This window comes from Bos grunniens, chromosome 17 (genome assembly GCF_055505025.1).
Source record: "Bos grunniens cultivar Pamir isolate PY7600 chromosome 17, Bosgru_T2T1.0, whole genome shotgun sequence".
NCBI lineage: Eukaryota > Metazoa > Chordata > Mammalia > Artiodactyla > Bovidae > Bos > Bos grunniens.
Window position 1 is genome coordinate 66,662,019 of NC_141181.1, and position 26,360 is coordinate 66,688,378.

Below are 26,360 nucleotides of genomic sequence, written 5' to 3' on the forward strand. Positions count from 1 at the left end.
GCTGCTTGATATGGGAGTCATGCTGCCTGGTGTGGATTTCCAGCACAGGGCATGTGCCATTTGTAGCGGGAGAGATGATGCTAGGTGGAACTTGGACCCAGGACTAAATCAGATACAAGGAAATAACCCTCTTTTGACTCTTCTTTGATTAAATCAGGGAGAAACAGCTCAGTTTGGGCAAGCACTTCTTTCAGACCTCCCTCCGACACTTGCTCATCGCCCATTTCCTCAAAGAGTGAGCAGGCTGCAGGCCAAAGCTTAAGCAAGCAGTGGTATCTGCTGATAATTCAGTGCTTGGCCTTCTGTAAATTATATTTATTTAAATGACTGCTTCCTATCTATGGCATAGGATGCCAGTTTTCCATATCCTGTAGTGTTATCAAGTTTTACTTACAAATCAATGCATTTAAGCACACAATGCTATCTATTTAAACAAAAATGATAAGTAACAAGACAGGTGGTAAGAAGAGAACGCAAAAAAAAAAAAAAAAAAAAAATCAGAAGAGTAGTACCTGAAGGAGAAGAATTTGAAAACACAGATTTTTTTTAAGACTGTGACTCTGGAACCTGACTGGGTTCAGATCTTGACTTGACAGCTGTGCGACCTTAGGCAAGTCGCTTTCCCTCTCTGACCTTCAATTTCCTCGCTTGTTAAATAGGAATAATTATACAATACTGGCCTCCTAGAGTCGTTCAAATGCTGAGGCTGAAACTCCAATACTTTGGCCACCTGATGCAAAGAGCTGACTCATTTGAAAAGACCCTGATGCTGGGAAAGATTGAGGGCAGGAGGAGAAGGGGACGACAGAGGATGAGATGGTTGGATGGCATCACCGACTCATCATGAGTTTGAATCAACTCCAGGAGTTGGTGATGGACAGGGAGGCCTGGTGTGCTGCAGTCCTTGGGGTTGCAAAGAGATGGACACGACTGAGTGACTGAACTGAACTGAAGAGTTGTCCAAAAGATATACAAAGAGAATGCAAAGAACTTAGTGGTACTGGCTGGGTTCTTTTTTTTTTTTTTTTTGAGTTGTAGTTTTTTAAACTTAAAAAATTATTTGATTTATTTGGCCGTATCAGGTCTTAGCTGCAGCGTGTGGGATCTATGTTCCATCATGTGGGATGTTTTGCTGTGGCGCGTGGACTCTCTAGTCAAGGCGTGAGGGTGCAGTTGCCCCACGGCATGTGGAATCTTAGTTCCCTGACCAAGAATCAAACTCATGTGCCCTGCACTGCAAGGCGGATTCTCAACCACTGGTCCACCAGGGAAGTCCTGTGCTTGCCGTTTTGATTATTACAGTACTTATCAAGACGGACGAAGTCGTGTGCCAACACCGAGGCCTGCATCTGTTCATAGACCCAGGAGACAGCTTGGCTTCAGGAATTTTTATTTGCATGGGGAAGGTGGGGACGATGAGCCTGCAGCAGGGCGGGCCACACGAGCGGCGCGTGGACTCACTTGGGCGGCTCGGCGGCCAGGACGGGGAAACAGCCTTCGCGATGCCACTGCCGGTCACGCAGGCGACGCACGGCCTGCATCTGTGGCTGGAAGGCCCCCCACTCGTTCCAGTGCCGGAAGTCGCCAGGCTCCAGGAGGTACTGGTACCCACGGTAGCCGGGATACTGGTAGCCAACCCAGCTGGGGGGAAAGCAAGAAGGACGGTGTGGAGGCGGCCTGTCTCACCACCTGGCACCTAGACGCCCCCCTGGACCCGCGAGTCCTGCATCCAGCCCTGCAGCCTGCTCTCCACCCTCACCTGTCCTCGCAGGCTGGGGGCACCCGGGGCTCCTCTGGGTGGGCTTGGCCCCTTCCTGCTGACTCTGGGCAGTGATCTCATCTCTCTGACAGATCTCGGCTTCCTCCTCTAAGTGAAGCGGGGATGGTCATGGGAGCTGGTTTATGAGGGTTTGGGGGGCCAAAGGGGAAAATGAATCAGAGTACTTTGCTAAGTGGATTACAGATACATGGTAGGGAGAGTAATACACATTCCACTGAAAGTGATGACCTGGAGCTCAGAGAACAGGATCCAAGGGAGTGAAGACAGGGCTTGGAGACTGGTTAGCAATAAGAAGGGGCAGTCTTGGTTCAGAAAGTGGTTTCCTTTGTCGGAAAGTGAATTTGTGTGAAGTGGCTGGGAATACACCTTCTGGTATCAGAGACAATCAGTTCAAATCCTAGCTCTGCCATTTACTAGACAGGTGACTTATCAGAACCCCAGCTTCCTGTCTGTGAAATGGGGATGATGAAAACCTGCCTCATGGGTGTATTGTAAAGAGTTGATGATGATTCACTGAAAGAAGTTAGCATGGTGCTCAGTCCATTGTAAGCATGTAATACCACTTATTATACATGATTAATTTCTAATTCTGTCATTGTCTCTGCTGGGAGGGTCTTTCCAGGTCTCCCTCAGACTCCCTGCTCATCTTTCAAGGTCTGGCTTAAGTTCTAGCCTCCTCAGGTAAACCTTGGACCTGCCCTCCACTCCAGCACACAGAACCCAGTCCCAGAAACCTTTCTTCTCCCTCTTAACTCCTGTGTGGACCATCTCTCATCTATTGTCGCTGGACATCATCTCACAGGTGTACTGACATCCCCCTGCTAGACTGAACGAGCCCCTGAAGGCAGGAGCTGAGCCTTCTTCACCTCTGCCTCTGCCGTGTGCCGAGCACAGAGCCTGGCTTATTGACAATGTTTGGTAAATTTCAGATGGCTTACATACTGGAATACTGGGTCTCAGGGAAGGATAAAAGAGCAATAAAAAGACCACAGCCCTGATGGTGTTATAGGAACTCAGAAAAGCATCTGGGGTGGAGAGGTAGATGCCTTCCACTTGCCTCGAGGAGATCAGGGGTGTCTTGTACGGTTCTTTGGAGGTAGGGGGATGGATACAGTGACCTCCTTTGGGTATCTGGCCTTTCCCTGTGTTCTCACGGACATGGGGTCAAGGGGGGGGCCTCTGTTTTGAAAGCTTCAAATCCTAGAGTTCAGAGCAGAAAGAATCCTCTGGGATTAAGAACTCTGATGTGCCCATTGTACAGAGGGCGACACTGAGACACTGAGAGGGCTTGTGGCTCACCCAGATGCCACAGCGCATCAGTGACAGGGTCAAGGCCCTTTCGTTACACGGTCTCACCTCTCAGATGTCACTCTGCTCATGTCCCCAGAGGCTCCGCTCTCCCTGCATATTTCCGCTTCCTCGACCCACCCAGACTGGTCTATTCACATCCACTCTGCTCCTCCTCGCTTCACTATTTCTCCAACCCAAACACGGGGTTAGAAGCCCCGACTCGCTGCATCTTCCCACTTCTTAGGACAATTGCTAGCGTTGTTTACGCCAACAAGTAATTCATCAACACATGACTCCACCCCCGCCCCCTTGGGCATGACACTCTTAGCAGAATCCAGGCCTCCGGCCTTTCCTGCATGTCTGATGTCACATCCTGTCAGGCTCGGGTGTGGCCCTCCCAGCCTGCCTGAGCTCGAAATGAAGCAGGGGATGAGGGCCCACAGGAGCAGGCCTTACGTTCCGCTGGAGACCCTCACGCTGCCCACGCGGTCACAGAAGCCATAGACCCAGAGGCTGGGCACATCATCCTCCTGGATCTCCATGGTGTTGCCCTTGAAGTTGGCCCCTTCGAACAGGCAGAGCTTGTGCTCCTGGGCATCCTGGGGAAGGAGAGACAGGTCAGGGGTGAATGGGGCCTCCTGGGTGTGGAGAGAGAGAGAGAGCTGAGCCTGCTCAGGCCATCATGGGATTGCCAACATCCAGCCTCGAAGCGCCCTTCTCATCCAGAAACATAAGGATGTCAGCCTCTACTTCACAGAGCTAACCCATATAGGGCACTTAGCATGATGCCCGGAATACACCAAGTGCTCCACACAAATTCACTCAATATTTTTATTATGCTGATCAGGGGTGCAGAGGCTCAGAGAAGTTAAACCTCTTGACCGGCGTCACACAGCCAGCCAGGGGCAGAACCCTCCAGAGAAGCGTGTCCCTGCTCCCATCTTGCACCCTGCTCCCCTCTACTGCCTCTGCTGCAGCCACAGCAGCCCCCTCTTTCTAGCTCCTTGTTCCACCCAGCCTATCTTCACTCCAGGAACTCTGCCCCAACTGTCCCTCGAAAGGCTGTGCCCACAGCTGACTCGGTCCCCATCCTTTGGGGGCTCTCTCCCCGGATCAACCCCAGCCACTCCCACCCCCCTTTCCCCAACACCAGAGCCCCAGTTTCCTCTTCCCCTCTCTGAGCACACCCTGCAAGACCCCTGTGCAGTAAGCACCACGGCTGTTTGCCATTACAGGTGGATTTCTGTGATTAGGTTTTCAATAGCTGCCTCCCATGGGGGCAGGGACCTTGCCTGTTATAAGCACACTTGCACACCCAGAGCCTACGACAGAGCCTGGCAGAAACACGTCCACGTGTCTGTGGTGGAACGAGTGACTGCATGTGGGAGATGGTCGAGACAGAAATCCCTCTAACATCCCAGGAGAGAGGGCTGGAAAGGAGCCAGGGGACCCAGCTGGGAGAAAGTTGGAGGTAAGAGAGAAAACGGGCCCCCCAGGATGGTGGCAGGGGTGTGGGGGAGGAACTAGACCAGTGGCTCTTAGCCCTGGCTACCCAGAGACCTCAGAGGCATGGAAAGAAATCAGTGCCTGCTAATGAGCCCCGGAGATCCGGATTCAATTGGTCTGGGGTAGGGTCCCGGCATTAGGATTTTTTTCTGATAATATATTTTATTTAAGCAAATATTTCTAAATTGTGCTAATTTCAATAGGCAGACAACATAGCAGTATTAATGAGGTCCTTTAAAAAAAATTTTTGGCTGTGCCATGTGGCATGTGGGATCTTAGTTCCCAGACCAGGGATTGAACCGGTGCCCCTGAGTTCAATCCTGGGCCACCAGGGGAGTCCCTAATGAGGTGTTTTACATTCTTATTTTTCTGTTTTGCTATGTATTCAAAGCCTGGCATATATGCTACACATCTCCATTTGGACTAGCCAAGATTCAAGTGTTTAAGAGCTACATGTAGCTACTGTATTGGACGGAAAAGCTCTAGAAGTTACTGCAAGTGGCCTAGCTGATTGCTCTATCAAACAGCCGTCTGTTGACCTAGACTGCCTTATAAGGACCATTGACCAAGAGAAGAATCTATGAATTCTCGCAAAGGGTCCATTGTTAAGGCTGATAATTCAGCCTCGGGTTCTGAGAAGAACGTGATCAGATTGGATAACCCATTAAGACAGATCTGGTGAGGCCAAACAACTGGCTGTGGGCACCTGATAATCTCAAATGGACGCGCACGACAACTCTTTATGAAAATTTCCACCACGGAAAGCGGAAGTTGGTGCCATCATCAGAAACTGACCTTGGTGAGTGAAGATGTGGCTGGCTAATGAATTGCCATCAACATAACTCTGAAAAAACCCTGTGACTGGCTCGGGGATAACTCCAACCTGTTTCAGCTTTGAACCTTCTTGAAGTTATGTTACTTTAGTTAAACATTACAAAGGGGCTAATTCAGTATATAGAACTTTTGTCAGGGAGTTCACCATGCCCTTCTGCAATATCCTCTTTGCAGCCATCACGTAAGCTTCAACCTGTATGTCTGACATTTTGGGTGGACTTTGAGATTTTTTCAAAGCTCCCCAGGAGGCTCTAAGTGTAGTCAGGAATTAGCAACATTCTACAAACAGAATCAAGGAAGGCAACAACTGGCAGGTTCAATCACACTCTTGAGAGCAGTGAAGAAGGAAAAAACTGGGTTCCAGGGGCTTCCCGGGTAGCTCAGTGATAGTCCGCCTGCCAACGCAGGAGACACGGACTCCATCCCTGATCTGGGAGATCCCACGTGCCCGGGAGCGGCTGAGCCTGAGCCCCACAGCTGCTGAGCTGTGCTCTAGAGCCCGGGAGCTGCAAAGACTGAAGCCTGTGTCCCCTGGAGCCTGCGCTCCACAAGAAGAGAAGCCATCGCAACTAGAGAGCAGCTTGTGCGCTGTAACGAAGAGCAGTCCCCGCTCTCTGCAACCAGAGAAAAGCCTGCGGACCGATGGAAACCCAGCAGAGCCAAGATGAAAGACATGAAACTATATTTAAAAACAAAACAGGGGACACAGGCTTCAGTCTTTGCAGCTCCCGGGCTCCCCAGGGTACGTGATGAGTGTATCACGGGTGCCTTGTGAATTGACTAGCATAGAGACATTGCCCTTGGACGAGCTCAGAGGTCACTGCCCAACATTCCTTCTTCCTTTCTCCTGCTCATCTGACTCCTCAGGTCTCCTGACCATCACACCTCGGGCTTGCTCCTGCCCCAGAATCTCCCCCCAGCCCTGAGCCCGGTCCGGGGCCACTCACCATCTTGATGGGCCGGAAGGACATGAGCCGGTCGCTGCGGTAGCTGCTGGACCACGTGTCCCAGCGTGGGTACTCGCCTTTCTCCAGGATGAACATCTCCCCCCGGAAGTTGGACTGCTCAAATGCGACCCAGCTGGATGGGGAGAGAGGTGGGCAGGGTAGAGAGAGTCAGGAGGGGCAAAGGCAGAGAGGAGAAGCCATCATGGGGAGAAGGCCCCTCTCCACACTCACCTTCCCATCTTTGCCTTGCAAGGCAGCCCCAAGGCTGGAGGTGGGGAGGGGTTGATCCCAGGCTATGCTACGGACTGGCTGGGAGACTATGGGTAAGACGCTTCACTTTTCTGAGCCTCGGTTTCCTCATCTAATTTGCCTATTTTCTTGAAGTTGGTGCAGGATTAAATGAGATGGTGTGTATAATTACAGAAGCCAAATATCTCCCCAGATGTAGGATTTAAACATAATTTTAGCCCTATGAGGACTTGGGGGAAATAACACATCAGAAGACATTTTTTTAAAACCCCAAAGACTCTTCAGAGTCCCTTGGACTGAAAGGAGATCCAACCAGTCCATCCTAAAGGAAGTCAACCCTGAATACTCATTGGAAGGACTGATGCTGAAGCTGAAACTCCAATACGTTGGCCACCAGATGCAAAGAGCTGACTCACTGGAAAAGACCCTGATGCTGGAAAGATTGAGGGCAGGAGGAGAAGGGGGCGGTAGGAGGATGAGATGGTTAGACAGCATCACTGACTCAATGGACAGGAATGTGAGCCAACTCCAGAAGACAGTGAAGGACAGGAGATCCCGGCGTGCTGAAGTCCATGGAGTCGCAAAGAGTGGGACATGATTTAGCAGCTGAACAACAACAACAATTTATCTTTGTAACAGAGGAAGAGCAGGCCGCCGGCCCAGAGCCTTGAGCAGGCTATTATACTGTGTTCACGGCAGGAATCTTTTCTACGGATACCTTTTACTTACAGCAGATGATGCTATCTTTCCATTTGTAAACGTGATGCAAAGGTTCTTTTGATATATGTTTATTTGTGTCAAAAAAGGGTCATTTTAAAATGAAGTAGGGACTTCCCTGGTGGTCCAGTGGCTAAGACTCCACGCTCCCGACACAGGGCGCCCAGGTTTGATCCTTGGCCAGGGAACTAGATCCCACGTGCCGCAACTAAGAGCTTGCATGTCACAGCTAAAAGATCCCACGTGCCACAACTTAGACCCGGGGCAGCCAAATAAATAGATACTATTGTAAAAAATCAAATAAGTATATTAAACAAATAATATTCCTGGAGGTATGGGGGTAGGGAAAAATTGATACAGGTGCTTGAATCGTGATTGATAAAGGCTGGCCTAGCATACAGAATACAGTAATCAGTACTGGAGCACTGGAAGGGGAAATGAGAGTAATATTTACCTCTCAGATGCCTATGAGAATTAAATGTGATTGTGCACATGTAGTTGTTCAGTTCTCTAAAAGGATTAATTATAAGCTTGACATCAGATGGGGGCTTTCTCAACGCAGCCTGATTGAGGATGGGAAGTGAGCTTGTTGTTAAAAGGACCAGGGATTCTGGGGGAGATAAGATGATGCCCATTTCATAGATGAGAAGGCTGTGACGAAGGAGCCCCTTAAACTTTCCTCTTTGTGTTCCGGAGTTCTCAGGGAACAAGAGAGGGCTGGGGACGCTGACACGAGTCTCATCTCCCTGTTGGGGGCTGGGACCCTCCTCTACCCAGAATGAGAAGGGGAAGATGGGGGCAGGGGAGGCTACAAGCACAGGCTGAAACAGAACGCGTCCAAGGAGCCTCAGGTCTCGTCTGGGGAAGGCGCCAGCCCACATAGCAGAGTGACAGAAGTAATGATGCAGATTTATTCTTCCAGAATAGAAGCGAACGTGCCTCAGCCCCACAGAGGCTGGCGCATATGAGAAAAGGATGGGCAGGTGGATGGATGACGGGTGGATGGGTGAACTGATGGTTGAATGAACAGGCAGATGGGTGGATGAACAGGTAGGTGGCCGGGTAGATGGCTGGATCTATGGGTCTATGGAGGAGTGTATTGCTGGCTGGCTGGATGCATGGTAGAGAATGGACAGATGGAGGGAGTGCTGAACAGAGGGATAAATAAATGGATGGAGAATAAGCATGCAGATGGATGGATGAACTGATCTATGGATGGATGAGTGGGTGCATGGAGAGGGAGCCTTGGAAGATGGTGCCGTGCAGGAGTCAAGAGGATAGACTTTGGCAACAGACAGACCCCAGTTCTAATCCCACTTTAGCATTTATTTTCTGTGTGATCTGGACAAGTGACTTGAGCTCATTAAGCCTCCATCAAGGAGAAGAAAGGATTGCATCTACCTTGTCAGGAGGTGATGAGGGTCTAAAGAGAAAACACAGCCAGCAAGATCGTTCATGATTAAAGAGAAGGGAAGCCGGAGATCTGAGCTTATGGAAAGACAGACACTGATGGTCTTGCCACCCTGACACCCTCTCCTAAAACTGTCTTATTCAGGAGTCACAGTGCCCAGTGAGGATCTGGTATACGAGTGAGGAGTTGTCTATCTTAGTGCCTTTTCTCATCTCCTGTGGCTCATATGAGCAAGGAGTGAGGTAGGGCAGGGATCTCAGTTCACAGACGTGGGAAACTGAGGCTCAGAGGGGTTAAGTCACTGGTGTAAAGTCACACGGCGGAGGTGGCGAGTGTCTGCTGAGGCCTCGTGGGTTTCAGGCGGGCTTGCCTCCCCTCCCCACCTGTGTGAGGGCACACCTTTCCTCCCCTCCCCCTGCTCACCCCATCCCCTCCATCGCTTTCTCCACCACTGTTTCTCCCAGGGCCCTGCTGGTCCTGACACGGGCCCGGGGCCCTGGGACACAGGTCCTTATCTCTCCCACCAGGCGCAGTCCCAGAGCACACACCGAAGACCAGCTGCATCTTTGTTGGAGGAGAAATACTCTGGGTTTGAGTCACTGATAATGAAAAAAGCCTGAAAACCCAAACTGGCCACATCCGGCAGCTTCTCTTCTCAGCTGGGCTTTGAATCTGAGGGTGGGGCTGAGGTTACCAGCCTACCCTGGCCCATGGTAACTTGGCTAAACACACAGAGCATCAGGGAGCATCAATAATCCTCGTTACCACCAGCTAACATCTGGGCACCCACAGAATGCCAGTTCCATGCTGCATTATTGCTTTCAGACTTGAGAATAAGCTAGTGGAAGGGAGTGGGGACCATTACTCTGCCCATTTCAGAGATGAGGAAACTGAGGCTCAGACACTGAACAAGGTAAACAGGGGAGTTGGGACTCACACCCAGGCCTGTCTGATCTCAAAGCCTATCTCTGCCCTCTGTAGCACACAGAGCCCTGGGATGCCGGGTGTACAGGCTGATCACACCCCTTGCGGGCTTTTTGGCTGTAGAGATGAGGCAAACGGGCCCTGTGGGTCTTGTCCAGAGGTTGGCCCTGTGCCCTGAGCGTAGTCCACAGGGGTTGAAGTTGGCACAACCACTATGTCCAAGGGACAATTATTCCTGCCTCTGTGGAACAGGATGATACAGGCACTGTGAGTGAAATGCGTCAACCTGAGTCGAACCCAGGCTCTGCCACTCACCCTTTGAGCCTCGGTTTCCCCATCCATCAAATGGGAATAAGAACCACCCCTCCCCCACACAGCACTGTAGGATCAGCTAGGTAAAGCCCTCAGTCGGCGCCTGGCACCTCGTGGGCACTCAACAGAAGCTCGTTACTATCCTAAAGGCTGCTTGCTGCCCAGGAGAGGGGACAGCTAGAGGACACCTGGCACTTTGCCCTGCTCCTGCCATCAGTGATGGGCAGGGGGCTCCTTCTGCAGCAGAAACAACATTTCCCTGGAGCCTGGAATCATGCCTTACTGTTAGTGTGCCCTTATGCTTATCAGATCACCTCTCTGTGCCTCAGTTTCCTCATCTGTAAAATGGGAAGGAGAACCATACCTCCCTTTCCTCCCTCTTGGCTTTGAAACAAGCCCTAGAAATAATACATAGTTGGCACCAGTATGGGGGGTGGTCCTGCATCTGTGAATACAGAAGTCAGGCTGGACTATGCCTTATCCAGGTACTTGAGCATCGGCAGATTTCGGTATCTGCTGGGGGTCCCGGAACCAGCCCGCAGAGGGTACTGAGGGATGACCGTGTGCGTCTCTGCTAGCACAGGGGAAGGCAGTAAAGGGCAGCTATGGTTGTTTTAGTATTCCTATTTTACTAAGGCTGTGGGAGTGCCCCCCCAGCCACCCCACCTAAACACTCACGGTCCGGAGGTGACAATGATGCTGCGCACTCGTTCGAAGCCACGGTCTCCCAGGTTCAAGCACTCCCCGGAGAATTCCACCCGCCGGCCCTGGAAGTTCTCCTGCTCAAAGACCACCAGCTGTAGGAAAGAAGCCCCCGTGCCCAGGGAGCAGAGTGAGGGGGAGTACCTCCAAAGCGGAGAGGCTCCAGGGCAAATATGCATTAAGTACCTCCGTACCGAAGAGCAGGCCGTGCCCAGATCAACTGAGAGCTTGCTCGGAGCCAAGGTCTGTGAAACGATCCTGTCCTGCCTTCCCTCCACTTCTGAACTTAATGTCTGTGCCATCCTTAGGAACGGATGGATGGATCTTCCGTCCAGGGCTATTTATCTGTGCTGTTCCTTCTGCCTGGAAGCCCTCTCCAGCACACACCCCAATCCTGGAACTCATGTCCCCTGTCCTGTTCTAGGATCAGATGTCACCTCCTCCAGGAAGCCCTCCCTGATACCCTTTCCCTGAGTGAGCTTGGTCGAATGCCCCCCCCACCTCCTCTCACTGTGTCCATCCCATCAGCAGCACAAGTAAAACAGACACAGTCACTGGTGCTTTTCTTCCGGGTCTCTAAGTGCCCATCTCCCCTTTCACTCACCGGTTCCAAAGGGGTGGATCTATTTCTGTATCTCCCAGCCCCAGCCTCTGCCACAGAGCTGATACTCAGGAAACATTCATAAGTCTACCCATCAAACCACAAGGGAGGCCAGAAGCAGGGGCCTCTGTGTCTACATGGGCTAATACCCTCCTCTCACTAAGCATCCAATTTTGGTTTTTGTCTGCTCGTGGTCTGGAGCTGGGAAAACGTTGCCATTCGCTTGAACTGAGGCAAGCGTGTGCCTTCTTCGAGCCCCAATTTCCCCAGCGGTAAAAGGGAGAGAGGTTCAACACACCCATGACCCAGCCCTTCCACTCCTACACTTATCCGCCCAAGAGAAGCTCCTGCAGGTGACATGGCTGACAGCAAAGCTCGCACCCACCCCATGATAGTCAGGAGTGATGGACACGCTCTGAAATATCACACAGCAGCCACAACAAATGACCCACAGCAATGCACCACAGCATCAGTGGCTGTTATAAATCTCATAGGAGGTACAAAAGAAAGACGAAAACCCCGGAACGGTTACATACAGTATATTTCAATAAGTTAAAGACAAATGAAGTGTAAATATATACTTTTAAAAGAATAATGCATCAAAGCACATAAAACAGCAAGCAAGCAGGTGAGGGGGCGGGGTGAGGATGGCAGTTCCCTCTCCCAGGGGAGGAGGGAGGTGGGCTCCCGGGAGGGTGTGGGGGGCGGGTAGGAGGAGTGGAGGGGCGGGGGCGGGGGACACTTTGAAGTTAGATAGAGGCTGTTTACCAAGCCCTGCCTTTTCGTGTAAATAGCGGGTTTGCAGATGCGTGTTGTATTCATGAAAAATCAAATTGAAATTAAACCATTAAATAAGGGGCCACATAAGTAAAAGCCGGCCGGGGTGGGGGTGGGGGGCGGGTGGACCGCCTGACAGCGTGTCATGACCCAGTTCTGAATACCCGCGGTTGCAACCCAACCCGGTCCCAGGGGACCGGATGCCTGGCTCTCCGGGAGCCCTTTCAGCTTGACCGGCCGCTTGGAAACACTTTTCAGGAGGAGCTGAGGGCGGCCTTCTGCCCGAGAGGACCTTCTGGGACAGCTGTTTCCTGATGCTAAGCCAGCCCGCTTTCTTTCCTCCTGTTTCTTGCTTTCGACAAAAACTCGAAAGCAGGTGCAAGCCTGTTGGGCATCTGGCGGGGACGCGGGGTGGGGGAGGGAGGTGGGGAGGGGGAGCCGGGGGCGGGGCGGGGCGGGGCGGGGCGGGGCGGGGGGCGCGCAGGCGCGGGGGTGCAGCCCCCGCCGCCCCGCCCCCAGGCGCGCGCTCACCTTGTAGCTGCCGGGAGGCAGCTCCGCTTTGGCCGCGGGCGCCGGCTGGGCTGGGGCCGGGGCGGGGGCGGGGGCGGGGCCGGATCCCGGGGCGGGGCCTGGGGGTGGGCCCGCCTTCCCCTTCCCGTCGGGCCCTGGGTTCACGGCGGCGGTGGCCGAGGCCTTGGCCGCGGGCTGAGACATGGTTGCCGCCTGCGGAAGTTTTGTGAAGAGAACCCTTTGGCCCGGGTTCAGACAGGCCCGGCAACCCCCGGGCTGCCTCCCTTCTTCTCGTCCCCCCATCCGCCTGTGTGCTCAGGCTCCTCCAAACTCCCCTCCTCTCTTTCTCCTTCTAAGACAGAAGCCTGGAAGGCTGTCTGTTCCCATCTCCTCTGAGGGGACCCCCTCATTCCTCCTAGCTGCCTGCACCCCGCTGGCTGCCGTGTCCTTCCTCTCTGCCCCCTGGAGTCACTTCTCACGCTTTCATCACTTAGCACGCTTCTTGGCTCAGGGCACCTTCCATGTGCCCCAGCAGATTCATAACAAGAATGTCCCACTCGGGGAAGCCCGAGAGATATGAGGCTCATGAATGGAGCATCCTTCCCTCAGGATAACCTCTTATCCCCTCGGAGCAAGCTGAGGCTCCGAGAGGGGAGGGGGCCTGCCCGAGGCCACACAGCTGCTAAGTGGTGGGACTCCCTCCAGTTTCAATGCCACCAGACAAACCCAGAGACTGGGCTTTTTGAGTGAAGTCGCTCAGTCGTGTCCGACTCTTTGCGACCCCGTGGACTGTAGCCTACTAGGCTCCTCAGTCCATGGAATTTTCCAGGCAAGAGTACTGGAGTGGGTTGCCATTTGCTTCTCCAGAGGATCTTCCTGACCCAGGGATCGAACCCGGGTCTCCCTCATTGCAGGCAGACACTTTACCATCTGTGCCACCGAGGCTTTGCCACCTGCTTATCCTGATTGACTCATCCTTCCGCCCTCAGTGCCTGGCTCAGCACCGGGCACATGGGAGAGGCTCACTTAACACCTGTCCAGAGAGTGCACGAATGCCTCTTCCTCTCTCCTTTTTCTGAAACCGTGCCTCTGGCATTGCCTGGGAACAGGTGTGCGGGTGCAGACACAGGCCTGGGCTGCGGGAGGCTCAGGAGACGCCTGTCAGGGTTCTAAAAGAAGGGCTGTGGTCGTGTAGGCATTGGGTGGAGAGACCTTTGGTCAGTTCCAGTGGGGGTCATGGGTGCCTTGAGTGTTTGAAGAATGCCTTGTCTTTGTCCCCAGGGGGTGGAAAAATGCCCCCTTTAACTTTGGAGACCGTTCCCAGAGACTCCAGGACCCGCATCCAGCACAGATCAAGAGTCCCTGGCTGCAGCTTCCTGAACACTTTCTGTGAGGAAGAGCTAGCTGGGCTCAATCAAGCAGACCCCTCCCTGGGCTGCCTCTTGAGAAGGTCTGTCATCGCTCCGGGGTGCTCTGCCCGGCTGTAGGGAGGCCAGACAGCTGGGCCACATCTGTGGCTTCCAGGCTTTTGCTTCCCCCGCCCCCAAAGTCAGGCTCTGAATCCACAGTCCCCTGGGCTGGCACTGGGTTCCTTCCTGCCCTGCCACACCCCCCATCCCTCTCTCATCCATCGCTCCCTTCCTCCTCCCCTACCCCTCCCTCTCGGTTTTCCTCTTTATTCCCGTCTTCTCTCTCTGTGCCTACCCTCCTGTCTCTTTCTGCTTCTCTCTCCCCCAGTGTCTTGCCCTGTTTATACCTCTGCATCTATTTGTTCTTTGTCTTTCTTCTCTTTTCTTCCCTCCCTCTCTTCCTCGCTCTGCCTCCTCTCTCTCCCCACCTGTCTCCTGATTACCCCCATCTCTCTGACTCTCTTCTATCCCTGCTTTCTGTCTCCCTTTCTCACTCCCCTCCCCTCCCCTGGGGCTCTTGGCCGAGGGTGGGTCCCCTCTTACCTGGGGCCCTGCTATTTGCTGCTGGAGGACAGGCAGGCGGGCAGGCTTGGTGCAGTGGGTGACCAGAGGCCGACCCCCCATTTTATAGTCTGGCAGACACCAGATCCTGTCTTCTGTGGCACAAAGTGGCAGCTGGCTCAGCAGGCCCTGGGCAGAGAGTCGGGGGGGCCTCAGAGCCCTGGCCCTGCTGGGTTCCTGCGGAGACCAGCACTTTCCATTGTGAGCCCAGCACGCACAGCAGAAACCCTGGCCGGCAGCCACATGGCCTTGCCTCTGCCGGGCCCCTGCCCCGAAGCTGCTCTCACAAACCCCCGCCGGGTATGGGCCTGTGATGGGGTCCCCACTGGCTGCCAATCCAGGGAAAGCAGGAGCCTCCAGAAGGTCGGTTGGAGACCTGGGTTGGAATCCAGGCTCAGCCACTCTGCGCTGCGTGGCCTTAGGAAAGTCTGCCCCTTGGGGCCTCTGTGTCTGCGGTTACAAGTGGCTCAGGTGTCCCTGTGGGGTTGCTGCCCAGGAAGGCAGGGGACAAGGGGTAGCACTGATGCGTTACCCCTGCCACCTGGGTCAGTCCCCAGGACAATCCACCTTATCAGGTACTTTGATTATACCCATTTGTCAGATGAGCAAAACTAAGGCACAGAGAGGGCAGAGCCAGGAATGGGCTGGTGCAGGGGGAACCAGGGAAACCAGTCGGGAGAGAGAACAGGGACTCAGGTTGGGAGAAGTGGAGAGCGACAGAGAAAGAGGGATGATGGAGACAGAAATATGGATGGGGAGAGGGAAGGGTGATGGCGACAGAGACGGACAGACAGACAGAGACAGATGTCAAATAGAGCAATAAAGAGTCAGAACAAGGGAACGGATGCCAGAAATCTCCTCATCCAATCCCCACATTTCACACTTGGAGAAACTGAGGCCCGGGGGAACCGTGGATTTCACCATGGCCACACAGGATGAGCTGACAATCGAGCCAGTGCTGGGGGACCGCGGGGCGCTGCCGGGCCACGCCGGCCTGCAGTCTGCCTCCCCAGCCCCTGGTGGTGGTGATGGGGTGGGGGAGAACGGGATTCTCCTTAGGTTCTTGTTTCTTCTGTGGGAGTCCAGGGTCCCAGACTCCCCACGGAGCCCAGCTCCGCCTCGCATGACCCAGGGGCAGAGCATGACCCAGGGGCAGCTCTGCCGTCTGCCCACCCCCCACCTCACACCCCCTCACTTCCCAGCCTCCCCCCCAGCCTTTGATCCTGGGCCAAGGCCTTGGTTGTTGTGGGGGGGCAGCAACCGCAGGACGGGGCAGCCACTGGAACGGGGGCCAAGATGCCTGTGGTGAGGGCCACCCACAGGTCTGGGTTTCAAGGCCAAGACGTCTGGGGCAGTTCCGTGTCCCCTGTGGCAATGGACGGTCAGCCAAACGGTGGGGTCGGAGGTAGGGGGGCCCCTCCTATGCCTCCCTCTCCCCCCCATGCTGGGTGGCTCCACTCTGAGCATCTGACTGACGTGGTTCCTGTAATCCTCATTATTTCGGTGGGGGCGCTGGGATTGATCCTCTTCGCAGACGAGGAAACCGAAGCAAATCCCTTTGCCCTCTCTCAGCCCACTTCCTCATCTGTAAGAATGGAATTGGAAGTCACACGTTTTGAACTCCTGAACCCAAGCTCTTAAAAACCATGCCCTCTTGCTTTCATACAAGTAAGTGTTTTCAGGTAATTAAGGGTATTCATTAAGTATTTAATAAACATTTAAGAGGAATCACTCCCCCCAGCTTTACTGAAATATAACCGGCACACAACAGAGGTAAAGGTGAGCCGAAAGTTGACCTGATACATTTACAAATTGCGCGGTGATTGCCCCTCCCTGCCACCTCATAGTTACTCTACACGTTCTTGTGGGGAGAACACGAAAGATCTGTTCCCTAAGCAGCATTAGAGTATACGTTACACTACCAGCTATAATCACCATGCTGTCCATTAGGTCCCCAAACTCGTTAACCTTATAACTGCAAGTTTATGCCCCGTGAGCATCATCTCCCTGTTTCTTCCACCTCCTGGCTCCCGGTACCCTCCATCTTACTCTCCACTTCTCTGATTTTGTCTTTTTACGGTTCCATGTGTAAGTGAGATCCTACGATATTTGTCTTTCTCTGATTTATTTCGCTTAGCATAACGCCTTCGGGGGTCTATCTGTGTTGTCACGAATGGCAGGGTTTTCTTCTTTCTCAAGGCTGAATAATATTCCATTGTACCTACGTATCACATCTTATATATCCACTCATTGGATAAAGAGTGGATGGATAATTAGGTTATTTCAGTTATCCAATATTATGGACAATTGGGTTATTTTCACATCCTGGCTATTGTGCATAACGCTGCAGTAAACATGGAAGTGAAGATGTGTCAATAGTAATTTTTTTTTTAATTAGCTGCAATGATGCCAGTGATGATGGAGACACGTGATGAATGTCAGGTTCCAGGAGCCGTTCCAGAACAGTGATGCTGTTTGTGTGTAGTTCACATTTACCCTCACAATACCGAATCTCTTAGGCTGAACCCAATCTACCTGTATACCCATTTTACATATGAGGAAACTGAGGCTTGGAGAGACGAAGTAACAGGCTCAAGGTTACCCAGCCACCAAGAGTGGGATGTAAACCCGGGCCGTCTGGCTACGGAGGCTGCATTCTTGGCATTTCACCTTCCTGGCAACCTGATCTCAAAGCCGTGCCTTTGATCGGGCTGCATAGAACCCACCCAGAGGGCACTGGTATTGCCATCTCACAGCTCACAGCTCCGTGAGCTGACGTGGACATTCTCCAGCTCGCCTGGAGGGATCTGGTTTCCAGTCATGGTCTTCCCTATGCCGTGAGACGATCCTCTTGGGCCAATTTCAGAGGGTAGGAATGGGGGGAGACGTGTGCAGGAAGCGAATTCTACAAACCCCGGATGTTCGGCGGTGCAGCACAGTTTGTAAAGCATGTTCAGGCCACCAGCGCCTTCCTTCTGCCCACGGAGCGAGCTGGACCCGTCTCTGGGCTTTGTGGGCCCCGGAGGCCCTGGCCCAGCCACCTGTCCTGCCTGCGTCCCTCTGCGCTCCTTCAGCCCCATTGGGTCACCAGCCCCAGACTCCCACCTGTGCACTCTTGCCTAGCAAAAGCATCTCACTCGCTATAAATCCCCCACACCCTTCAGAACTGAGTTCCAATGCCACCGAAGTTTCAGTGCCACCCTTCAGAACCGAGTGTCTGCCATGAAGTCCTCTCTGGTTACCCCCACCGGAGGAGGAAGGGGGAGGGAGCTGGGAGAGGGCAAAGGCATAGGTATTTGTTGAATGCCTGTGCCAGGCATGTGACATACTCTCATGCCATTTTATAGTTTATCCTTGCTCCGTTTTACAGGAAGACATAGAGGGGAGGACCTGCCCCAGGTCACACGGCTAGGAAGGCTGAGGTGTTTGGACTCTTGGTCCACTGCTGAATCAGGGTGGAGCTGATTAGGGGGGACCGTCTTCCTCTTGCCTTCTTCACGGGTGATCCCCGAGGGGGGCACCCTGGCCTCTCCCTCCCAGCCGAGGCCAATGGTGCTGACACCTCTCCATCAGAGCCACAAGCGGGGTTGGCTTTTGTTCCCGTCACTCACTTGCTGAGTCAGGGCTCTGTCCCCCCAGGGGCCCTCTCTCCTCCCTGCCTATAAGAGCCTGACCTCGGCCGTTCCTGGGTCTGGCATGTTCTCTGGGTCCATCTCGGTAAGTCCCCGGCTTGGAGAAGGGGTGGGATTCGAGCTCTGGGTAAGTCTCCTGGGAGGCAGGGGAGCCCCTCGTCCCCAGTCCTGGGGGTATACCACTGAGTCATCCCAAATGCCATCCTCATCGAACCAGGCTCCAGACCTCGAGACCAGTACCTGCGACTGCCGTTTGAAACCCAAATGATTCCTGTAATCCTGCGGCCTCACCTTACGCTCTTAGAGCCTCCTTTCTAGGTCAGGAGCTGTCTTTGGGAGCCTCTCAAGCTGAGCACCTTGGCGCTTACCAGGGGTGCAGCACCCACCCACCCGCAGCCATGGAAAATTCCCCCTACTGAGTAGATAAAGCAGCACCGAGGGGGCTTAGAGGAACAGGACCCAGAATGGGTTCATTTTGAGACAGAGAGAGGATGGAAGAGAAGGAGACGGTACTGGAAAGTGGAGGAGGGGGACAGCCCAAAGCCACACTTTGCCCTTCATCTGGGGCACTTCTGGACCCCACCTGGGTACCCATCTGCTCAAACCAGACTTCGGCTTCAAGGAGGGGAGCAGAGTCAGGGTGGAAGCTTCCTCACCTTCTTCTGTCGCCTAGGAAACGAGCGGCATGTCTCTGCAGTGCACCAAGTCGGCAGGACACTGGAAGGTAGGGAGAGGCGCTGGGGGTGGGGGGCGACGTCGGGAGGGCAAGGGCACAGGTCAAACCCAAGTCCTGCGGACCCCTGCCCCACCTTCACTGAGTTCCCACCTCACCCCTGGAGCAGGGCGGTAATGAGGGCCCATTTCACAGAGGATGTAGTTGAGGCTGCAAGAGGGAGAGGGTCTTGCCAGAGGTCACACACAGAGGTTCTTGACTTGAAGTTGGGGCTTCCTGTCCCCAAACGTAACCATCTCTCTGGCAGAAAACAGGTCTTCCCTGTAGCTCAGACGGTAAAGAGTCTGCCTGCAACTCAGGAGACCTGGGTCCGATCCCTGGGTTGGGAAGACCCCCTGGAGAAGGGAATGGCAACCCACTCCAGTGTTCTTGCCTGGAGAATCCCATGGACAGAGGAGCCTGGCGGGCTGCAGTCCATGGGGTCGCAAAGAGTCGACAACACCACTACCACTGGCAGAAAAGGCCAGCTGGTGATGTTGCACAGTATCTGGGCATGCTTCCTTTGGTTTCCTCTGTGTTAAAAAAGAAGAAAAAAAAAAAACCCTAAAATCTCTGAATTTGTCGTCAGCCTTTGAACACCGGGAGAGCTTACAGAAAGGTTGTTACAGGGGTTGTCTTGGGAAAATTGTACGGTTGGTCGCATTACCATGTGGCAACAGTAGGTGGCGCTGAGCAGGGCCTGTGCTCCCGGGGTCTCAGCTCTCACCCTCCCCTCCCTGGACCCTGAAGGCATCTGAGTTTGCCTCCCTGCATTACCTGGCCTGCCCCACACTGAGTCCTGGGGTGCATTCCTAACCCCTCACCGTCCCCCATTCCCCCCCGCTGCCCAGCACTCTGATGTGGGTCCCTACCTTTTCTTTCCGGCATAGATCGTGGTGTGGGATGAGGAGGGCTTCCAGGGCCGGCGGCATGAGTTCACGGCTGAGTGCCCCAGCGTGCTGGAGCTTGGCTTCGAGACTGTTCGATCTTTGAAAGTGCTGAGTGGCGCGTGAGTCCAGGGGGATCGGAGTCGGGGTTGGGGAGATAGGAAGGTATCTAGAGAGGGGTGCTGGGACTTTTAGACGTTCGAGGTCCTATCTTCCCTGGCTCTAACTGTACCAGTGTGCCTCCATGGATCTGAGATGCTGGGGAGCATGAAGGATGGCAGTGTAAGGTTGCACAGGTTGTGCACTGCCCAAATGTAGCTGGGTGTGTGGGGGGCAGTGGTGCCATTCACAGAGTCTGCACATTGGATGAGGCAGCCCTGTGGGGGCAGACCTTCAAAATCCAGTGTTGGGTCTGAAATGTCTCTGTTAGGTACAAATCAAAAGTCAAGATCACTCACCAAAAGTGGAAGGTAACTAAAAATATAGTGAAAAATAATGCTAGTAATTTTTAGTTAAGTGTTGCTGCCTGACTGAGGCTCTGAGCATGAGATAAATTTTGTTTAAAAAGAGAGAGGGGACTTCCCTGGTGGTCCAGTGGTAAAGAGTCCGCCTGCCAGTGCAGGCCATGTGAGTTGGTCCCTGGCTGGGGAAGATTTCACGTGCATTGAGGTAGCTAAGCCCACGGGCCACAGCAGCTTAAGCCCGTGCCCTAGAGCCTGTGCTCCAAAACAGGAGAAACCACCGCAATAAGGAGCCTGCACAGCACAGCTAGAGAAAAGCCCGTGCGCAGCAGCGAAGACCCAGCGCAGCCAAAAATAAAATAAATTTGAAAAAAAGTAAAAAGAGAGACGGAGATTAATGAGATGGCCAAAGCCGAAGTCAGCGCATGGTCAAGTCTCATCTACGTGGCCCAGGAGGACAGGCGCGAGGGTGGCAGGCACCTGCAAGGGGCCAGTCCCCTGCCTGCAGGATGCGCAGGGGGGCAGCGGGCTTCTCCACGTTGGCACTACGGATGTTTGGGGTCAGGTAATTCTGTGCTGGCGGCTGCCCAGTGCATGGGAGGATGTTTAGCAGTATCTCCAGCCTCTACTCACAAATGCCAGTTGCAAATCTCTCCTCCGGACTCCCAGCAAGACAACTAAAAATGCCTGCAGACATTTTAAATGCCTCCTTGGGTGGGTGGGGGGCAAAGTCACCCCGTATGACAACCACTGGTCTAGAACTCAGGGTCGGAGGCCTCCTAACCCCTTGTACCCTCTATCCTCTGTTGGCAGGTGGGTGGGTTTTGAGCATGCCGGCTTCCAAGGGCAGCAGTATGTGCTGGAGCGGGGTGAGTACCCATCCTGGGATGCGTGGAGCGGCAACACGTCCTACCCCGCCGAGCGGCTCACCTCCTTCCGGCCGGTGGCCTGCGCTGTGAGTCCCGACACTGCCTGGTCCCTGAAGGCGGGGGCAGGGGGCTGAGCCCCTCCAGTGGGGGCTTGGGAATTGGATGTCCAGAGTTCAGATTCTCGTATCAGTGCTTCAAGCTGTGGCGGTCCCTCCCCTCTCTGAGCCTCAGTTTCTTCCTCTTAAAATGGGGCCATGGTACTTAAGTTCTGGGGAAAAAAATGTACATATGGACAGAGCCCACCACAGACATTCTGCCCATTGCTACTCTGGTTGTGACATGAACTCCTTCCTGTTTTGGGTCCTTTTCCTTTTTTCTGGCCGTGCTGTGCGGCCTTTGGGATCTTAGTGCCCTGACTGGGGACTGAACCTGTGTCCCCTGTGTTGGGAGCATGGAGTCTTAACCTCTGGACCTTATGTCCCTCTTTTCGTGACTCAGGGACACTGGGAGAGGCTGGGTACCAGAGATGGCAGGGTGATGTAAGAAAGAAGGGTCCTATGTCTTATTCCTAATTCATTGTCAGTGTTCCTGATTTTATATTTTAGCTACTGTTTACAGAGTATGGGGTGAGGTGAGTATTATTATCCCCATTTTACAGATGAAAAAACTGAGGCTCAAAAAGGTGTATTTTTCTCCTTCGAAAACAATTTTGATGAATTTTAAATAACTACAGCACATGTATGTATCCCCTAAAGTTCAGGGAAAAACCCAATATGGCTGAATAAGAAAATAAAAGTCACTTATACCCACACTTCTGAGACAGAAGCCTACTGTTATCGGTACTTGAGATTTCCTTGGTTTCTGTGCTACCCACAGATTCTATCTGCAGTGATTGATGTCCATATCAATGTCTAGATCTGTGTATCTATACCATCTAAGGCTATATATCTACATATGCATCTCATTTGGTTATACAAATTGAATCATAATGAACCTAAAGCTTGGAAACCAGCCTTACCCCCTCTGCAAATATATTCCAGTCACCCTTTGGGTGATTAAATCTCGCCTATGACATTTTCCATGGTGCCTACCTAGTATACTGTCTTATGGCTCATCACTTGTTCCACAGACAGCCCAGCCACTGTGCCCATATGGGGACCCACACAGGCTCTCACTGAAGCGATCCCTGCCTCTACCTAGTTTACGAGTTCTGCAAAAATGGATGTGGTTAATTTCATTTTATAGATGCGGAAACAGGCTCAGAAATGCTGTGGGACAGGTTTTTTGTCTGTTTAAACTTTTATTTTGTATTGGGGTATAGCCAATTTAACAATGTTGCCATGGTTTCAGGTGGACAGGGAAAGGATTCAGCCACACCTATACAAGCATCCATTCTCCCCTAAACGCCCCTCCCATCCAGGCTGCCACATGACACTGAGCCGAGTTCCATGTGCTGTACAGTGGGACCTTGTTGGTTATCCGTTTTGAATATAGCAGTGTGTACATGTTCATCCCAAACTCCCTAACTATCCCATCCCCCCATCTTTCCCCTCCGGCAACCATTAAGTTCGTTCTCTAAGTCTGTGAGTCTCTTTCTGTTTTGTAAGTTAAGTTCATTTGCATCATTTCTTTTTCGATTCCACATATAAGGAATGTCATACGGTATTGCCTCCTTCCCTGTCTGACTTACTTCACTCAGTATGACAATCTCTAGGTCCATTCGGGTTGCTGCAAGTGGCATTACTTCATTCTTTTTAATGGCTGAGTAATATTCCCTTGTGTATATGTGGGGCATGTTTTTAAGCTCAGTCAGCTGGTGTGTGGAAAATCAGGATTTGAATACAGATCTCCACACCCTTCTCTTAACCCTAGTGCAACACTCCAGCTTACCCCCTGATCCCCTGCTGTTGAGTATCATATTGATTTTTTTTATTCTTTTCTTTTTTTCTTTTATCACCAAGGCTTGTTGTCCTTGTTTATTTTGTGTAAATTTCTGGAAGGTTTTGGCTCTTGTAAGGTTTCCAGTGCATGTTGCCTTATTGTCCTTCCAGAGGGCTGGAGAGGAAGGCTGATTTTTGGAGACGAGAGTTGGGATGCAGGGGCCGGCTGGGGCTTCCAACTGACACCCTGATGCTCTGACTCTGTTCCCTGCAGAACCACCGCGACTCGAGGCTGACCATCTTCGAGCAGGAGAACTTCCTGGGCAGGAAGGGAGAGCTGAGTGATGATTACCCCTCCCTCCAGGCGATGGGCTGGGATGGCAATGAAGTGGGCTCCTTCCACGTCCACTCTGGGGCGTAAGTGGATCGAGGCTGTGCTCTGGGGACAAAGAGGAGGTTGAGAGGGCCGGGGGGACACCTCTGGAGGAGGATGGACCTCTTGGGAATCTCGAGTCCGCCTCCCTTGTACAGAAAGGGGAAGGGAAGCTCAGAGAAGGAGACACCAGCCCTTGTCTAGTCCTGAACAAAGTGAGGGTCAATGAAGAGGAAGACTCCTCCCTTCTTCCTCCTGCCATCCACTCCTCCTCCTCCCTCCCCCTCCTCCCTCTTCCTTCTCTCCTCCTCTTCCCTCCTCCTCCCCTCCCCCTCCTTCCTCCCCCCTCCCTTTCCTCATCAAATATTTATTGTGCCAGGCATTGTGTAGGCACTAAATAACAATGTACCAGGGCACACAGGTGCTTACTGTTGGCAGAAGAGCCTGACTTTTTTTTTTTTTTTTTTTACAAATAATATGTTAATTACCTAATTACGCGAGTGCTACAAAGGTACGATGGGGGACGGTGGCCTAATTTGGACGAGAAGTCAGACCGCCCCCGTTGCAGGGAAGATCGGACTGAGACCTGGACGATAAATATTAACTCGACCAGGCAAAGAAGGGCCCGAAGGGTGTTGCTGGCAGACGGAAGCGCGTGATCGGTGGCGGGCAGAGCAGGGCGCGTTCTGGGCAGGAACGCGGGGTGGTGGAGTGTGCTCGCAGCCGCGGCTCCCCCTGTGTCTCTGCCTTGGTGGCCATGCTGGTGCCTCCTGAAAGGTAACGGCCTGCCTCCTTCCCTTTTGCAGCTGGGTTTGCTCCCAGTTTCCTGGCTACCGAGGTTTTCAGTACGTGCTGGAGTGTGACCACCACTCGGGCGACTATAAGCACTTCCGGGAGTGGGGCTCTCACGCCCAGACCTTCCAGGTACAGAGCATCCGAAGGATCCAGCAGTGAGCCGAGGGGTCGGCGCCGAGCGGGGGACGTGTGCTTGTCTGGAACAGAGGAACCGCGGACGCTGCTGCCTGCTCTCTCCTCTGCCTGCCCCGTAACCCGTATGCACCCGTTCGCCCTGTGGGCCAGTCCACGCACAGTCAGCACGAAAAACTAAAAGTAATACTAAAATAAAAGGCCTAGTGTTAGCCTGTGGTTTTCCACTTGGTGAATCCTTTCAGAGGATCAGCGTGTAGCTTTGCTGATTTTCTCTGTCGGCCGTCTGTGTTTCATTTCACTGAGTTTTGCTCTTATCCTTCCTCTTTTTCATCTTCTATTATTTTGGGTTTACCTTATTCGTCTTTTGTCTAGCTTTTAAAGGTAGACCCTTGAGTCATTAATTATGGCCCCTCCCCCCATATGGGCTTCCCTGGTGGCTCTGATGGTAAAGAATCTGCCTGCAACGCAGGAGACCCGGGTTCCATCCCTGGGTTGGGAAGATCCCCCGGAGAAGGGAATGGCTACCCACCCACTCCAGTATTCTTGCCTGGAGAATCCCAGGGACGGAGGAGCCTGGCAGGCTACGGCCCGGGGTCGCAGAGTCAAACACAACTGAGTGACTAACACACACACCACGTAGTTGAGCCTTCCAGGGGGGGCTCATCGGTAAAGAATTTGCCTGCAGTGCAGGAGCCGCAGGTTGGCTTTCTGGGTGGGGAGGATCTCTGGAGGGCACGGCCACCCACTCCAGTGTTCTTGCCTGGAGAATCCCATGGACAGAGGAGCCTGGCGGGCTACGGTCCATGGGGTCGAAAAGAGTCATGCACTACTGAAGCGACTTAGCACGCACCGGTGCATGCATGCCCATATAGTCAGAGTTAAGAATTTCCCTGCAATCACTGCATTAGCTGCTTCCCAGATATTGTGATTTGATGTTTTCATTATCACTCAGTTCGATATTTTCCAGTCTCCCTTATGAGTTCTTCTTTGATCCATGGGTTACTTAGGGATATGCTATCTGAATATTTGGGATTTCCTACATATTTTATTGTTATTGGTTTGTTAATTGTGATCAGAGAACATACTCAAGATTTCAGTATTCTAATGAAACTTATTTCCTGGCTCAGATTATAGTCTCTTTCTGATAGACTTGAAAATTTTAAAATCTTGCTGTTGTTCAGTGTAGTGTTCTATAAATGTGGACTAGGTCAGGTTGGCCCACAACTTTGGTAGGATTTTTCTATATCCTTGCCAATTTTTAAAAAATTAGTTTTTTTTTTTTTAATCAATCACTCAGAAAGGGCTGTTAATATCTCCTACAATGATTTGGGCTTTATCTGCTTCTGTCTTTAGTTTTGTTCATTTTTGCTTCCTGATTTTTTTTTTCCTTCAAGAACCTTGCTGCTGTTTTATGGAAAGTGAAAGTGAAAGTCACTCAGTTGTGTCTGATTCTTTGCGACCCCATGGACTATACAGTCCATGGAATTCTTCAGGCCAGAATTCTGGAGTGGGTAGCGTATCCCTTCTCCAGTGGATCTTCCCAACCCGGGGATCAAACCTAGGTCTCCGGCATTGCAGGAGGATTCTTCACCGGCTGAGTTACCAGGGAAGGTGCACATATATTTATTTTTAAATATTTTATTTTATATCGGGATGTAGTTGATTAACAATGTTGTGATAGTTCTAGGTGGACAGTTCTAAGGGTCTCAGTCATATATATATATGTATCCATTCTCCCCAAACTCAGGCACACGTATGTTTATGATTGCCGTCTTCCCAATAAACTGTCCCAAGCATGTGTGTTTTTTAAAGCCATGCATGGAGGGAGCCAGTTCTCTCCCCTGAAGCTCCACACCTTCCTTTTTTCACTCCCCAGGTCTTTCTCACACATACTACCCTGAAGTCCCATTTAACACCTTCCACCTTAAAGGTTTTTAGAACAAGGAAAGAACTCCCATTCCATTTGCAGCCTGAGCGGCCAGATCTGTACAAACGTTCCTCGCCCCGCCCCGCCCTTACTCTCTCTCCTGGTTCTTTTGTATATAGATTGTCTTAACAATCATAAGCCATCTGGCTATTTTCCGGA

The 26,360-nt window shown here is 52.5% G+C and overlaps 2 protein-coding genes across 2 annotated transcripts; one reads left to right on the forward strand and one right to left on the reverse strand.

The window, feature by feature from the left end:
* Positions 1 to 1,373: 1,373 nt before the first annotated feature.
* CRYBB1 (crystallin beta B1) lies at positions 1,374 to 14,737 on the reverse strand. The gene is made up of 5 exons (XM_086346064.1): positions 12,582 to 14,737; positions 10,649 to 10,767; positions 6,358 to 6,490; positions 3,527 to 3,669; positions 1,374 to 1,641 (listed from the first exon to the last, which is right to left on the reverse strand). Exons 1-5 carry the CDS (start codon positions 12,861 to 12,863, stop codon positions 1,458 to 1,460), a joined length of 861 nt encoding a protein of 286 aa, XP_086202190.1. The 5' UTR covers positions 12,864 to 14,737; the 3' UTR covers positions 1,374 to 1,457.
* Positions 14,738 to 18,835: 4,098 nt separating this feature from the next.
* CRYBA4 (crystallin beta A4) lies at positions 18,836 to 24,483 on the forward strand. The gene is made up of 5 exons (XM_086346065.1): positions 18,836 to 18,886; positions 19,765 to 19,883; positions 21,036 to 21,177; positions 23,246 to 23,388; positions 24,151 to 24,483. The coding sequence occupies exons 1-5, from the start codon at positions 18,848 to 18,850 to the stop codon at positions 24,296 to 24,298; spliced, it is 591 nt and encodes a 196-aa protein (XP_086202191.1). The 5' UTR covers positions 18,836 to 18,847; the 3' UTR covers positions 24,299 to 24,483.
* The last annotated feature ends 1,877 nt before the right edge of the window (positions 24,484 to 26,360 follow it).

Coding starts and splice junctions, on each gene's coding strand:
- CRYBB1 (XM_086346064.1), bottom strand. CDS start 12,863: ATGGGGGGACGAGAAGAAGGGAGGCAGCCCGGGGGTTGCCGGGCCTGT. Junction 6,491..10,648: donor ATCATTGTCACCTCCGGACC/GTGAGTGTTTAG, acceptor CTCCCCATCCAG/CTGGGTCGCATTTGAGCAGT. Junction 3,670..6,357: donor CCTTCCGGCCCATCAAGATG/GTGAGTGGCCCC, acceptor CTCCTTCCCCAG/GATGCCCAGGAGCACAAGCT.
- CRYBA4 (XM_086346065.1), top strand. CDS start 18,848: ATGTCTCTGCAGTGCACCAAGTCGGCAGGACACTGGAAG. Junction 18,887..19,764: donor AGTCGGCAGGACACTGGAAG/GTAGGGAGAGGC, acceptor TTTCCGGCATAG/ATCGTGGTGTGGGATGAGGA. Junction 23,389..24,150: donor TTCCACGTCCACTCTGGGGC/GTAAGTGGATCG, acceptor TCCCTTTTGCAG/CTGGGTTTGCTCCCAGTTTC.